Below are 13132 nucleotides of genomic sequence, written 5' to 3' on the forward strand. Positions count from 1 at the left end.
GATATACTTTGTAATTAATTACACAAAGAGCCTGTTAACTGTTTGTTAGCATGTTAGTTAGTGTGGTAGTTAATTATTATTAATTTTCCCCAATAGTATTCTTTTTCGCACATTAATCTCATCCACCATAACCTTGAAAAGTTCCTGCATCTCTTTTTCTCCTTCTCCATGTTTAGTGAGTGACTGACGGTTAAGATGCAAACTACCTGTATATGTCGTTTGTTGGCGCATGCAATGCAATGACATAGAAGTTCTTTTTTTTTTTTTTTTTTTTGACATAGAAGTTCTTAAAGGAGCATGAGGCAGGATTGAGGCAGGATTTATGAAAAAAATGCGTATACGTTTTAAGTTTTCTAGTAATAATGTCAGATGAAGCGTTCCAAACCCAAAAGAATGAGCCCTCTACCGTATCTCTCCGTTACCTTGAACAGACTGTGTGCTGCAAAATGTGCTGCAATTGTGGGACCGAATTTCCCGCGCTGTCCTGCGGATGTGACGTCACATGACACTGCATGCACGTTCTCCCCGTTCTCCCGTGCCGGCTTCACTGTTGGCTGCAGTACCCCCAACGGCCGTCGTGGTGAAGGGTGGCGCTAGAGAGTCTCATTTCTTAAAAGGAGCCTCATGCTCCTTTAAGTAGGAAAAATAAGAAATTCGTAAGAAATGACAGTTCTTAAGACAGTTCTTAAGAAAATATTGAGGAATTGCACTTAAGAACTTTCTTATGAACTTCTTAATTTTAGATCTTAAGACATTTCTTAAGATCGTTCTTAAGAACATATTGGTGAATATTGGTGAATCCCCAGGACGGATCTCCTGTAGCGGTCTGGGACTCAGACTCTCTGGTTCTGAGTCGCTGTGTTGTGAAGGAGAAGCTCAGGGCTGTCCATCATCTCCCCAGTATTATGGGATATCCCTCCTCCCACAATCATCTCCAGAGCCTCCAGAACAGACCTGATGTCATCCTGCCCCAACTGCACTGCTGAGAAATGAAAGAGAGAAAAGAAACTCAAGGTAGTTCCTTGGTTGGTTCCCTCTGTGATTGTCACATTTCATGATACCAGCTGATCTTCCTCCTGTTTGCTCAACGATCATTCACAAGCGTGCAACCCTTCTCTTGGAGCGAGGCCCCTGTTTCCTGATCAGATGGAGAGACGTTTGGTGCGATTCAGTTCAGTTAAGTGGAAAAAACTTTGCCTGTGAGCTTCTAATTATTGAATGGGTCTAATCACTTAAACTTAAATAATCTTAGCATCCCAGCGAGGATGCAAGAGAGACAGATGGAGGAAGACAACGATGAAGGAGCTCTCATGTAGACGTAAAAAAACAAAGTATTTGAAGGGTTTGTAATACCTAAATTGGAAAAGGAAAAAAAACACCTCATAAAACATCTTGCACTTATTGTAATGGAGTTTATTGTGTGATACATTTTGCAAAGAGTCGCTCAGAGAGGCTGTGTCTTTCAGAAGTGAAGATGTGGAGGGTTTCGTTACGCTGTCGACGGCCGCGTAGGCGAACAGTTGTTTTGCAAAGAACTCAGTGGTTGCATCATCTGCAGTTCATAACATTTCTAAAAGATTTAGAGAGTCTGGGGAAATATCTGCACAGGGAAAAGACTGAAAACCACTATCTATGTTCGTGATCTTCAGGCCCTCAGGCGGCGTAGACACGGTTCTGTGGTGGAAATCACTGCAAGCTCAGGAACACTTCTGAAAACCAGTTTTTAAGGTTTGTTGCTGGATCCACGTTTGCAAGTTAAACGTTTACCAAAATAAAGGGCAAAAAAGCCTGTACATGTAAACAAAAATTAAAATATAAATAAATAAATAAAAAATTCTTACTATTAATTTGTGCAACCATTAACTATGTCAAGTTTTTTTTCTTTTCTTTCATATTTAATAACGAGGGTCCAACTGAAGAAAATAGTATGGGGTTCAAGGGGTAGAAGTAGAAGGTTTTTTACTTCTTCCTACTCCTTTTCGAGCATAACACATTTGTTATTATATTTATTAATTTTCCTCTACTTTGTTTACAATGGTGCATTTATTATTCAGTGATTATTATTGTTCTTTTTTATGTCATTGATTTATTGTTCTGCTGTTTTATTTATTTTTTTGTGCTTAGGTTCGAAGTAAAAGATATCAAATCAAAATCAAGAAACTGCTGCCCGATCTTGGCCCAAGCTCCCTTAAGATGCCAATGGAAATTTTATTTATCTGCCATAAACATATAAAATATAACAACACAGACAATTTGTTAAGGGAAAAAAGAGAAGAGACAAGTTCATAAAGATAAAATCATTAACACTACCTTAATAGAAGTTGGGTAAGAGATCTTTTTCTCAGCCATCTTTGTTACTTTACCTGAAATTCCTCCACAGATTGATAGCAAATTATTTATTTGATGCTCTCATATCAAAATAAAAACAACTCTTGATCACCTGTGGAGGCGCCGGGGCTCTAAAATCACCATCTAGTCATTGGGAGTGACCCTTGAATGTTCGTTTCTAAATCGAACATCCGTCAATCAGTCATGTACTTTGGAGGTGAGTCTTCAAATGCAGGCCTCAAGAAAACGGGTTGTACTTTTGAATTGTTTATTTTTTTAAATCTTGCTCACCATTACTGTGTTTTCCAACATCTCGTACCAACCTTTAATATTAGTTGTAGTAATAATTAGTAGTATGTAGGCTCAGATAACTCATGCAGGTCAAAGAATACAAATTTTATTTTCTTTACTCAGTCCGGTAGTGAACAGCTTCATTGCTCGTATCAGCTGGAACCAGTAACAAATGTTAGCAGGTAAACCAGGTAAAACCGCGATAAGGACCAGGTTGAGAATGAGGTGCTGCCTCAAGGTGAGGCGTGGTTCTCCCTTACCGGTCGATCTATGTTCCCACCCTCATCTGAGGTCAGCAACTGTGGTTAGTGACCAAAAGAGAAAAGAGTCATTCAGAGGGTTTCCTGAACATCAAAAGGGGCCAAATGAGATGATCTAGTCAGGATGTCTCCTGGAAACCTCCCTGACGGAGGTTTTCTGGGTGTCTCCAGCTGGTAGGACATCCCAAGGCAGAATCAAGACACTCTAGATCAGGGGTCGGCAACCCATAATGTTGAAAGAGCCATATTGGACCAAAAACACAAAAAACAAATATGTCTGGAGCCGCAAAAAATGAAAAGTCTTGTATCAGCCTTAGAATGAAGGCAGCACATGCTGCATGTTTCTATATTAGTTATAACTGGGGGAAGATTTTTTTTTTCATCATGCACTGCATTATGCACAAAAGTCGAAATGTCGAGGAAAAAAGTTGAAATTTCGAGAATAATGTTGAAGTACAATTTCGAGAAAAAAGTCAAAATGTCAAGGAAATAGTCAAAATTTCATGAAAAAAGTTGAAATGTCAAGATTAAAAGGGAAAGGAAAAGGAAAGAAAATAAGAAAAAAGAAAAAAATAAGAAAAAAAGGAAAAAAAGGACAGAAAAAAAAGAAGAAAAAGAGAAAAAAAGAAGAGAAAAGAAAGAAGAAAAAGAGAAAAAAGGAAGAAAAAGAGAAAAAAAAGAAGAAAAAAAGAAGAAAAAAAGGAAAAAAAGAAGAAAAAAAGGAAAAAAAGGTCAAACATTTTTGAAAAAGCTCCAGGGAGCCACTTGGATGGCGCTAAAGAGCTGCATGCAGCTCTAGAGCCGTGGGTTGTCGACCCCTGCTCTAGAGGGATTATATTTCTTGGCTGGTCTGGAAACATTTCAATATAACCCTGGAAGAGCTGGAGGAGGAGGAGGAGGCGGTTGCCATGGAGCCGGAGGTTCAGGCCTCTCTGATCAAACGCCCACCTCTTTGACCCAAACCCAGAGAAGTGGAAGGTCATGAAAGAATGGCAAGATGGTCTTCATGAGTTATTAATGTATTAATAGCTTTTAAATCTATTCAAACAGCAGAACGTAAAAGAATGCAACACAACCATATACGTACGTAAGTAAGAGACCTCAAAAGACCTCGACCCAGCCGGCAGCTTCTTCCTGCCAGAGCTGCACCAAAGTTACTGAACACTTAACTTTAATTATGAAAACTTATAAAGACCTACGCCCGACGACCTGAGAGGTATAAACGACTTAGAGACGATGAACAAGGCTGAAATGTCCTGGAACGGCCCAAACCATTAAGTGCTTTATAGACTATTAAGACGATTTTAAAGGTGATTCTGTATTCTTGGAGCCAATAAAAGTACTTTAGTACAAAAGTTATGTGCTCTCCATTTCTGTGTGCAAGAGCGCTTCAGCTGGAGCAGATGCTGCCCCTCAGTAGTCGATCATATTTGAGATGAACGCATGAGCCGACTTCTGGGAAATAGTTTGAAGTGTGAAACGCGTGACTTTATGGTTAATATTATTTTAGAGTATGAGAAAGCCGTTCTAGCGAGAGGCAGCTGTATTTCAGAGACAGGGACGCCAGGTCAATATATTTTCTGTCTTTAGCTCAATGAAGTACAAACAAAAGCAGCTAGTTTGCTTCAGCTTCATTTCCAATGTCACTACCAAAGCAACATCCGAAACAAGTGTCGCCAGAGCTGAAAGGAGCACGATCGGAGTATTAATGTAGCTGGCACTCGACTGATGTTCACAGGTGATTTCAGCCGTCTTAGACCAAAGACGCGCTTCAACAGATATCTGGCAGAGCCAGGAATCCTACAACTCATTAAAATGAGGCATTAACACAACCCAGTGCAATTCCTTCAAAAAGAAACTGAAACGTGACAGAAACTAAGCTTTATGAGACTGAGAAAGAATCAGATTTGGTGGATTTGTGTAAACCACAGCTGCAACTTGCACTGATACAAATATTGTGCTTGATCTACTTAAAAAAAATAAGTCAACTTTTTGCATGAGATTATTATGTAGATGAAGGAAGACTAGTATTTGTATAAACTACTTAATCTTTTGTATGTAAATAATACATTTTGCAAGTACAGTCAACTTAATTGTGTTAAGTTTACTTTATTTATCAAAATTAAGTTGATTTAAAAACAAAAAAAAAACAAAAAAAGGAAAAAAAAAGAAAAAAAGAAGAAAAAATGAGAAAAAATGAGAAAAAAAGGAAAAAAAATAATTTGACTTTACTTGAAAATTAATTTTGTACATACTAAAAATGAAGTAGTTTATACAAAGACTAGTCTTTCTTGATCTACATAAAAATCTCATGCGAAAAAGTTGCTTTAATTTTTTTTAAAGTAGATCAAGCAAGATATTTTTTACTGTGGTGTTCTACTTAAACAAATAAAGCATGTTTCATCTAAACGTTGGTCAATCTGCCCAATAGATTAAAATTGTTAACGGAAAAGTAAATACAACAAGATCATTACTTGTTGTTTGTGTGTAAATGAAAAGATTGCCTGGGATTATATAAATACTGCTTGTTAAGGAAAAAATGCACAATGTCTTGTTTTTTGAACAAATGCAGATTAAGTTCAAAACTAGATGTATTCATGTAAAGCAACAAACTTCATTTTTAATTGTTAATATCACAGATTTAAGTATGTTATATTTAAATGCGCTTAGATTTACTTTTTTCAGTGTGATGTTTGTATCTGCAGTCTGGGTCACATGACCGTTTACCAGCGCTGACACTCAAAGTTGGTCTCTTCCCCTGAATCACGACCGGGAACACATTCTCCCTCACCGATTATTTTTTTAAAGCATTTTCGGTGCACATTAAAGCTTCATCCGACCACATGCTGATACATCCCTCTGCATCAGGTCGTAGCCCACGAAACAAGGGATCACCATCGTACAGCGTGAGCGCACCGTTCTTCACATCTTAGCCAGCATTCTGCAGCTCAGAGTCACACAGCCTGGCTTGCATTGATCTTAACAGACTCCAAAGCTTTAATGATTTAAACATCTATGAATTAGTACAATCTTTGATGTTAAAATCCTCTCCTTGATATTATTCCCCGACACGTTACAATATGAAAGTCTGGAACACCATTAAATGGTGACTGTAAAAACTTGAGACTTAAAAGTTTCGGCAAATGCATCATTGATCACATACTTCATACGTGGAGCAACTTTTTGAGTTAATCCTCAATAGAGACCCCAGTTCTGGAGAAAGAAGAGAAAAAAATCTCTAAACCTGCATGAAAAAACAGACGAGATTCAAGTAGAGAAGGAAAACTTTTTTCTTAACCTGAAGCAACTGTCACAAGAAGTGTGAGGAAACAGTCAGGAGTTCCTGATTCCTCATCCAGCACCTCAGACAGGATCGTAGCCTTCTTCTTGGTACGTTCATCCATCCCTCCTTTGTTTTCACCTTCTTTATGGGGTACACTAATTTTTTCATGATCTTGAAATGAGTTTGTTTTGTCCCGGGTGTGAGAGCAGCCGCTGATTCCTCTGCTAAGCTCTCTCATATCTTGCTCGTCCCTGAACTCAAACAGATAAATCCTTCATCGCTTACAACTTTCTCTTCAAGGTTTCCTTTGACAACCTCTGAACTCAGCAGGCCTGAGCCATCGGCTTCAGATAAGAATCGGAGAATAACAAACACAAAGGAAGAAAAATCAGAAAAATCTGTGTTTTGATCAACAGACTGATGTTCTCCGCGGCTTCCAGCAGAGACGCCGCCATCGTTCTGTTGACAGTGTCGGTGCCACACTGTCACGATCGGGACAACACCGCGGTTTGGTGCCTCAGAGGAAAGCAACATTACTGTCACAGATAAGATCGTAACGGGCCGCCCCAGAGTCACGGATCCCTCATGGAAGTCCAGCTCGACAGTTTTTCTGCAAAAGGAAAGTATTAATGCAAGGCAAGTTTATTTATATAGCATAATTCAACACAAGGTAATTCAAAGTGCTTTACATCAACATTAAAAGTGGCAAGACACAATTAAACAGTAAATAACAAATAAAATGAAATAAAATGATAAGAAAAGAGGTCAAATAATGAAAAGCACAAGTTGTTAAAAAGTAAGGGCAGTAGAATACAGCAGGTACATCTCATTCTTGTCCCAATGACTGTAAAGTGAAATGAAAAACAAAACAAAAAACAACTGCATTCATTAGACATGAAATCCTGAACTGTCTGAGTTCTAAGTTTTCTCTCCTATTTCTTTTCTTTGAGCCAATTGCTAACACAGACCAGCCTGGTGACATTATCAGTGGACAGTGCTGCTCTCTTCTTTTGCAGAATGTGACCAGAGAGTGAGAACAGTCTTTCACATGGTACCGTCGTTGCAGGTGTAGCCAGATATTTTTGTGCCAGAGGTGCCAAGCTTGGGTAGGCACCTGCGTGTCCAGACCACCATTTCAATGGACAATCCTCTATGGAGATGCTGGGCTCACCTCTGTACCGATCCACAGACATGTCAGATGCAGGGTCCCCTTCTTCATCTGAATCTGACGCAGCTAAGAGGAGGCTCATCTTCTTTTTAGGTGGATCTGGCTCTGTTTCTCTGTGAGGCTCAGACTGCTGGGAACTCTCTTCTTTAATTGACTTCCAGACTCCTTCCCTTTCAGATCAGGGAAGGCATTTCAGATCTTTAAATCTGGGGTCCAGCGCCGTTGCCACTTTCAACCACTGGACATTGGTGCTTTCTTTCCGCTTTGACAGGTCAGACGTGAATGCCGCTTTAAAACGGAGCACATAGCCTGGATCATCGTCAGAACCCTCCATCACTCGGAACAAATGGCACAGTGCAGGCAGGACCACAGAGCAGGATATTTACTGTTTTCCTCCCAAAAGCTCCGTCACATACCTGCCATGAAAAATAAAGTGCAATTAATTGCCAGTTATAAAAGAGAGAAAAATGAGGAAATCCTGCACACTGTTAAGTAATAAAATTTAGAAATTCATTTTTAGAGCCTAACAGTGTGTAGGCCTTCCTCCTAGAACAGCAGCATGATTTACTTTTTGCAATAAATTACCAGTGATCAAAGAGAAAGTAATAAATCAACTATTTTATCATTTTCATATCATTTACAACAAAATAAATTCAAAATATTTGTTGTTGTGATTTTTAAGTAGCTTACCTGCACGGTTCAAGGAGTATTTCAAGCTTTTCGATCTTCTCCAGTTCAGCATTTGTCAGCATGGCTGGTGTGCTTCTTTGTTGATGAAGCTCAAGTGTAGCTCTGACTGCATCCTTGTTTCTGAGAAGCCGGGTGATCATGCTGACAGTGGAGTTCCACCTGGTGGCAACATCCTGGATGAGGGGCTCCTGTTGCTGTCCAGACTCTTCTTGTTGTCGTCGCAGTTCTGCTGAATTTGCTGGACTGTGCTTAAAATGTCCGACAAGTTTGCGACATTTTGCCAAGACATTCTCAAGACCACTGTCACGGATTGCCATGGTGATGGATCTCTGTAAACTGTGCGCAATGCACGGCATGTGTTCGTATGGCAGGAGTCTTGCTGCTGCTGTCATATTACGGGCACTATCGGTGCCAATTGTTGTCACCTTCCCTGCGACATTCCACTGCTCTGCAATTTCGGAAAAATGTTGGGCACATGTTTCTGCGAAGTGCCGTTCTTCTGTATGTTGAACCGTTAAAGCAAACGAGTGCAATTTCCAGTCAATGTCTATGTGGTGAGCAGTAACTCCAAGATAATTGTGGTTGCTTACCGACGTCCAGTGATCCCCAGTTAATGCCACACCATTTGCATTTTGCAGGAGGTTCATTTTAGCTCCTTTCTCAGTTTCATATAGCTCCTGTATGCGTGTAACAATTGTTCCCCGCGAAGGTAAGGTGTACGCCTGGTCAGAACATGCCAGCCTGATAACATCCCTAAGACCTGAGTCTTCTACGATGTTGACTGGTCTGCAGTCAGTTGCCACCCATTTAGCGATCGCTTTAGTTAACTTCTTCGACGTACTTTCATCCAGAGGTCTCCGGCGACTCCCGCACTCCAAAATGGTATTTTGGCGGAGCTGGGGTTCGCTTGGCTGGGGTGTGTCTGCTGCACCTGGGTGTTTAGCATGAAGGTGGTAACTCAAAGTCGATGTACTGCAGTGGTAGTTAAATTCCTTTTGACAAAGGTTGCATTTTACTTTTGACCTGTCAACTGAACCGTGTAGACGTTTTTTATAGTTAAACAAGCCGTTCAAAACTCTTTCCATCACGGTAAGTTTACTTTAGGAAACAGCAAACATGGCGCTACAGAGGAGTCTTCTTCTTCTTGAGGTTTATTGGCGGTTGGCATCCAGTTTTTTCCGGTGCATTACCGCCCTCTTCTGGATCATTACAGAAGAGTCGACTACGGGTGAGTAGAAGGGACAAAAAGGTTTGCGATTAAAATGCGATTAAAAAAAAATAACGCATTATGGATTGCATTAATCTAATCGCAATTAACGCGTTAACGCTGACAGCCCTAGTTTCTATACAGTCAAAACAATCTTTTTGTATGTAACATTAAGTGTGTTGAAACTACAGCTGGAACACTCACGTACAACATTTGCATGTCTCATGTTGGCACCGTTGTAGTTTACATAAGGATGTGTTCTTTTAATTTTTCATTTCCAGGAAGCAAGCGGCAAGAGACGAGCCAAGGAACTCTGAAGAGTCCAGGGATGAAGTTGTGGAGCGGTATAGATTAGAGTTGGGTTGCCAAAGACAATGGACAGAGAAAAATGAATTGCGGCGGTAACAAGCTCTGAAGGGACCGCAGCGCTGGAAAGGATGGGCAGATAAACCCACAGGAACCTTTACAGCCCAAAGAGTTTTCTAGTTTTATAGTTTAAAGGGGACCTATTATGGCATCTAATACCTATTTTAAACAGGCCTTGAATGTCTTAAAAACAAGCCTTTGATTGTTTTTGCTAAATAAATTAGAAATTCAACCTCTGAGCCATGTCCTTATCTTCCCAGTCTCTAACCTCATTATCTATGCAGGATTTTGAGTGGGCGGGGCTATGATAATGAGGCTCTGTGCTGATTGGCTGCCTGAATGATGCGATACACCGCTACGGAAAAATGGCGGATGCTCCGGCAGTTAGTTGTGGGCGTGGTTTCACACAACCTATGTAAATCGCGCCCTTCGTTACGTAACGACGGGAGCAGAATCTGAACGGCTCGTAGAAGCCCCATCACACTGGATGGCTCATCCGGGCGACTGTACAGACACTGCAGAATTTGGTTGCTTTCCTCCTTCTCTGAGTTGGCAGGCTGAGGCGAGACCACTTTATATATGTTAAAGCAAGAGAAAAACATGTTTTTCATAATAGGTCCCCTAAAACGATTCATGTTTATCGTTTCTGGTCACAAACAACCAAACATGCATTTGTCAGCATGTTTATAGACTTTACTGGAGATGGTGAAGACCTCCGCTGCGTTGCAACACCGACGAGACGGAGGGATCTGTCAAATATGCACCAAATCAAATATGTTTTTCTAGGGCATCGTCGCTTCATGATGATCAACAGCTACTTAGCAGTTGGTTGAGCAGCCGACAGCTAGCTGCTAACACACCTCGCTGATGCCACTGCAGTTATGATGAAATAGTGGCTCAACAGGGATGATGTCAAGGGTATTTTAACATCTCCACCCCACACCGGCAGCTCTGGAGGTTTATCATCTTCTACCAAAGCTCTGGGGTCTATAAAGTGTTAAAGTCTTTATTCCATTACATTTTACACTTACATGCCCCTTCATCAACGTGAAGCTGATGCTAAAGACTGATGATTGATTCATTAGAGAGAGAGTCATCGCCAGCACTTGAATTCACTCTCTCGGCTGCAGCACTGAAAAAGCTGGCGGCCGTTGCTTGCTCTCAGAGGAAATTATTGCAAATCCTCATGAATGCTTTACAACTCCATTGTCACACATATGTCACATGTTTGCAACCCACGGAGCAGCTACTGCACTCGTTTTATTAGTATTTCATCTGTGGAAACAGAGCAGCTGACAGAACTTCAGTGAAGGCGCAGCGGCGCAGCGCAGCAAAAGGCTCGGCGCCCACAGGCATCTCTGCACTTTGCTCTCAAAACGACGTCTGTCTGTACAACTGGAAAAGATTTTGGTGCAGTGAACGCGGTGCTCGCTGGTTTGTCACTGACAATTTCATTAACATACAAAATCTCATATTTAAGGGTTTATTTGGTCTCTCATGAGGGAAGTGTAAATAAAAGACATTAGCTGTAATTCTTAAAGTTGCAAAATAAATCTATTCAATTCTAAGAGGGTTTATTTTTGCTGACAGACACAGAATCAGAGTGACGTCTGATTCTACAAGAGAGAAAATTTGTTTTAAGTAGAAAAATAAAAAAGATAAGTCAATGCAGTGAAAATGCCTTAATAAAAGACACAATATATGAAATAAATAAATATATATGAAGGTTCACAGCAGTCACCATGAACCTGGTTGTAAATTTAACACCTCACAGAATATAATCTTTATTTTTTTCTCTCGATAATATGACTTTTTCTCTTGTCGATTTAAACATCCATGAGCATTTTGTTTCAATATTTGTTTCCTTAGATATTTAAGCAGTATTTCTACATGCATAAAAGTAGGATGCATGTATGGATGTATTGTATGAATCAGAATTATATGTTGTTTTTTTTTGCGAAGAATTTGTCAGCTGGTTCTAAACAGGTTAATTAAGTGAATCTAAATTGAATTAAAAGGTAAATTAGTGGAGGCATTGTAGGAGGACGCCCTCATAGGTCTTCCCCCCAGGCGTTGTCCGGTCCCACCAGGAAGGACATCCAAGGTCAGCACACATGTTGACATTTACTTTTAAAGCAATAATTGGCAAATTGCCATTTTACATTTCTAGACTTCTGTCTTTTTATACAAACACCTACAGCACGAGACGAACATAAAAATGGGATGCTTTTAAATCTCCCCCAGATGCAGTCAGATCTTGGTCAAACCTCATTTTCCTTTTATGCCCCTTCAATATGGAATGAGTTGCAAGATAAAATTTACCTACAGACTCTCCCTACTGTAAATGTGTTTAAAGGTATTTTAAAATCAAACTTTCAGGAAACATGTAGCTGTTTTTAAATCAATGTTCATTTAAGACTGTCCTTTACTGTTTTTATGTTTTTTATGTCTTCATCGTATATGTATGTTTTATTGTCTTATATATGAAACGTATGTCTGCTGTCTTTACCGGGACTATCTGGAAGAAGAGATCTTGTATCTCAATGGGAAATTTCTTTACGGACATTTCAACTTTATTCACCAAATTTTGACTTTTTTCTCAACATTTCGACTTTTTTCTCGAAATTGTACTTCAACATTATTCTCGACATTTCGACTTTTTTCTCGAATTGTGCTTCAACATTAATCTCGACATTTCGACTTTTTTCTCATCATTTCGACTTTTTTCTCAACATTTTGACTTTTTTCTCGACATTTCGACTTTTTTCTCGAAGTGCACAATAAAAAAAAAATCTTCCCCTCTCAAATATTTTTTTTTCCTGCATGGCCCTAATACTCTTCCGTATTTCTTGGCTAAATAAAGGCAAAATAAAAAAATTATAAAAGGACCTGGCTGCAGCCGGATCCTGAGTGTTACAGCACCTCCAGGGCTGACGACATGCAGCTCACCCTGTCCCCACGAGGATGAAGGGGACTCTCCACCATGGCTTGTTTTTAGCCGGTTTTATCCAATCCTCCCTTTTCAAACAAGAGCCATCTATTCTTATTTTACCTTGAAACTTCACTTCACCTCTGGGTCACTATTTGTTCAGGTGTAGGAATTTAAAACAACAGCCTGCCTCACATGTAAGGATATTTAAGACACTAAAATCTCCTTTTTTCTGAGTTGCAGGGTTCCAAGTACCAGTTTAATGGCTGTGCTGTCACAAAAAGGAAATTAAGTTCTTTCATCAACACAAAAATATCATATCCATCACATGCACAAATGTTTCGGGAGCATTTCATGTTTTGCCATTAAAAAAAAAAAACGGAACTGCACAACAACGTAGCTCTGAATGAAACCAAAAGGAAAGAGTAAGGGTTATCTTTGTCTGCCGCACTTTTAAGAAAAGGATTCTCCCCCGAAGAGCCCTGGACTGTTGCTAATGGCGCTTGTGTGCCACTCCAAAGGCTGCGAGGTCTCCTCTGATTCCCTTTAATTGTCAGATTGTCCTTCAGTCAGAAGAGGCCCTTCACTGCAGCCTCCCCTCCCTTTTCAT

The 13132-nt window shown here is 40.0% G+C and overlaps 1 protein-coding gene across 1 annotated transcript; it reads right to left on the reverse strand.

Annotated features, from left to right (window-relative positions):
* Positions 1-7685: 7685 nt before the first annotated feature.
* On the reverse strand, positions 7686-8484 carry LOC133450690 (E3 SUMO-protein ligase ZBED1-like). Its single transcript, XM_061729514.1, has 2 exons — positions 8021-8484; positions 7686-7746 (listed from the first exon to the last, which is right to left on the reverse strand). The coding sequence occupies exons 1-2, from the start codon at positions 8410-8412 to the stop codon at positions 7713-7715; spliced, it is 426 nt and encodes a 141-aa protein (XP_061585498.1). The 5' UTR covers positions 8413-8484; the 3' UTR covers positions 7686-7712.
* Positions 8485-13132: the final 4648 nt, after the last annotated feature.

This window comes from Cololabis saira, chromosome 1, assembly GCF_033807715.1.
Source record: "Cololabis saira isolate AMF1-May2022 chromosome 1, fColSai1.1, whole genome shotgun sequence".
Taxonomy (NCBI): domain Eukaryota; kingdom Metazoa; phylum Chordata; class Actinopteri; order Beloniformes; family Belonidae; genus Cololabis; species Cololabis saira.

Coding starts and splice junctions, on each gene's coding strand:
- LOC133450690 (XM_061729514.1), bottom strand. CDS start 8,412: ATGACAGCAGCAGCAAGACTCCTGCCATACGAACACATGCCGTGCATT. Junction 7,747..8,020: donor ATACTCCTTGAACCGTGCAG/GTAAGCTACTTA, acceptor TTTTCATGGCAG/GTATGTGACGGAGCTTTTGG.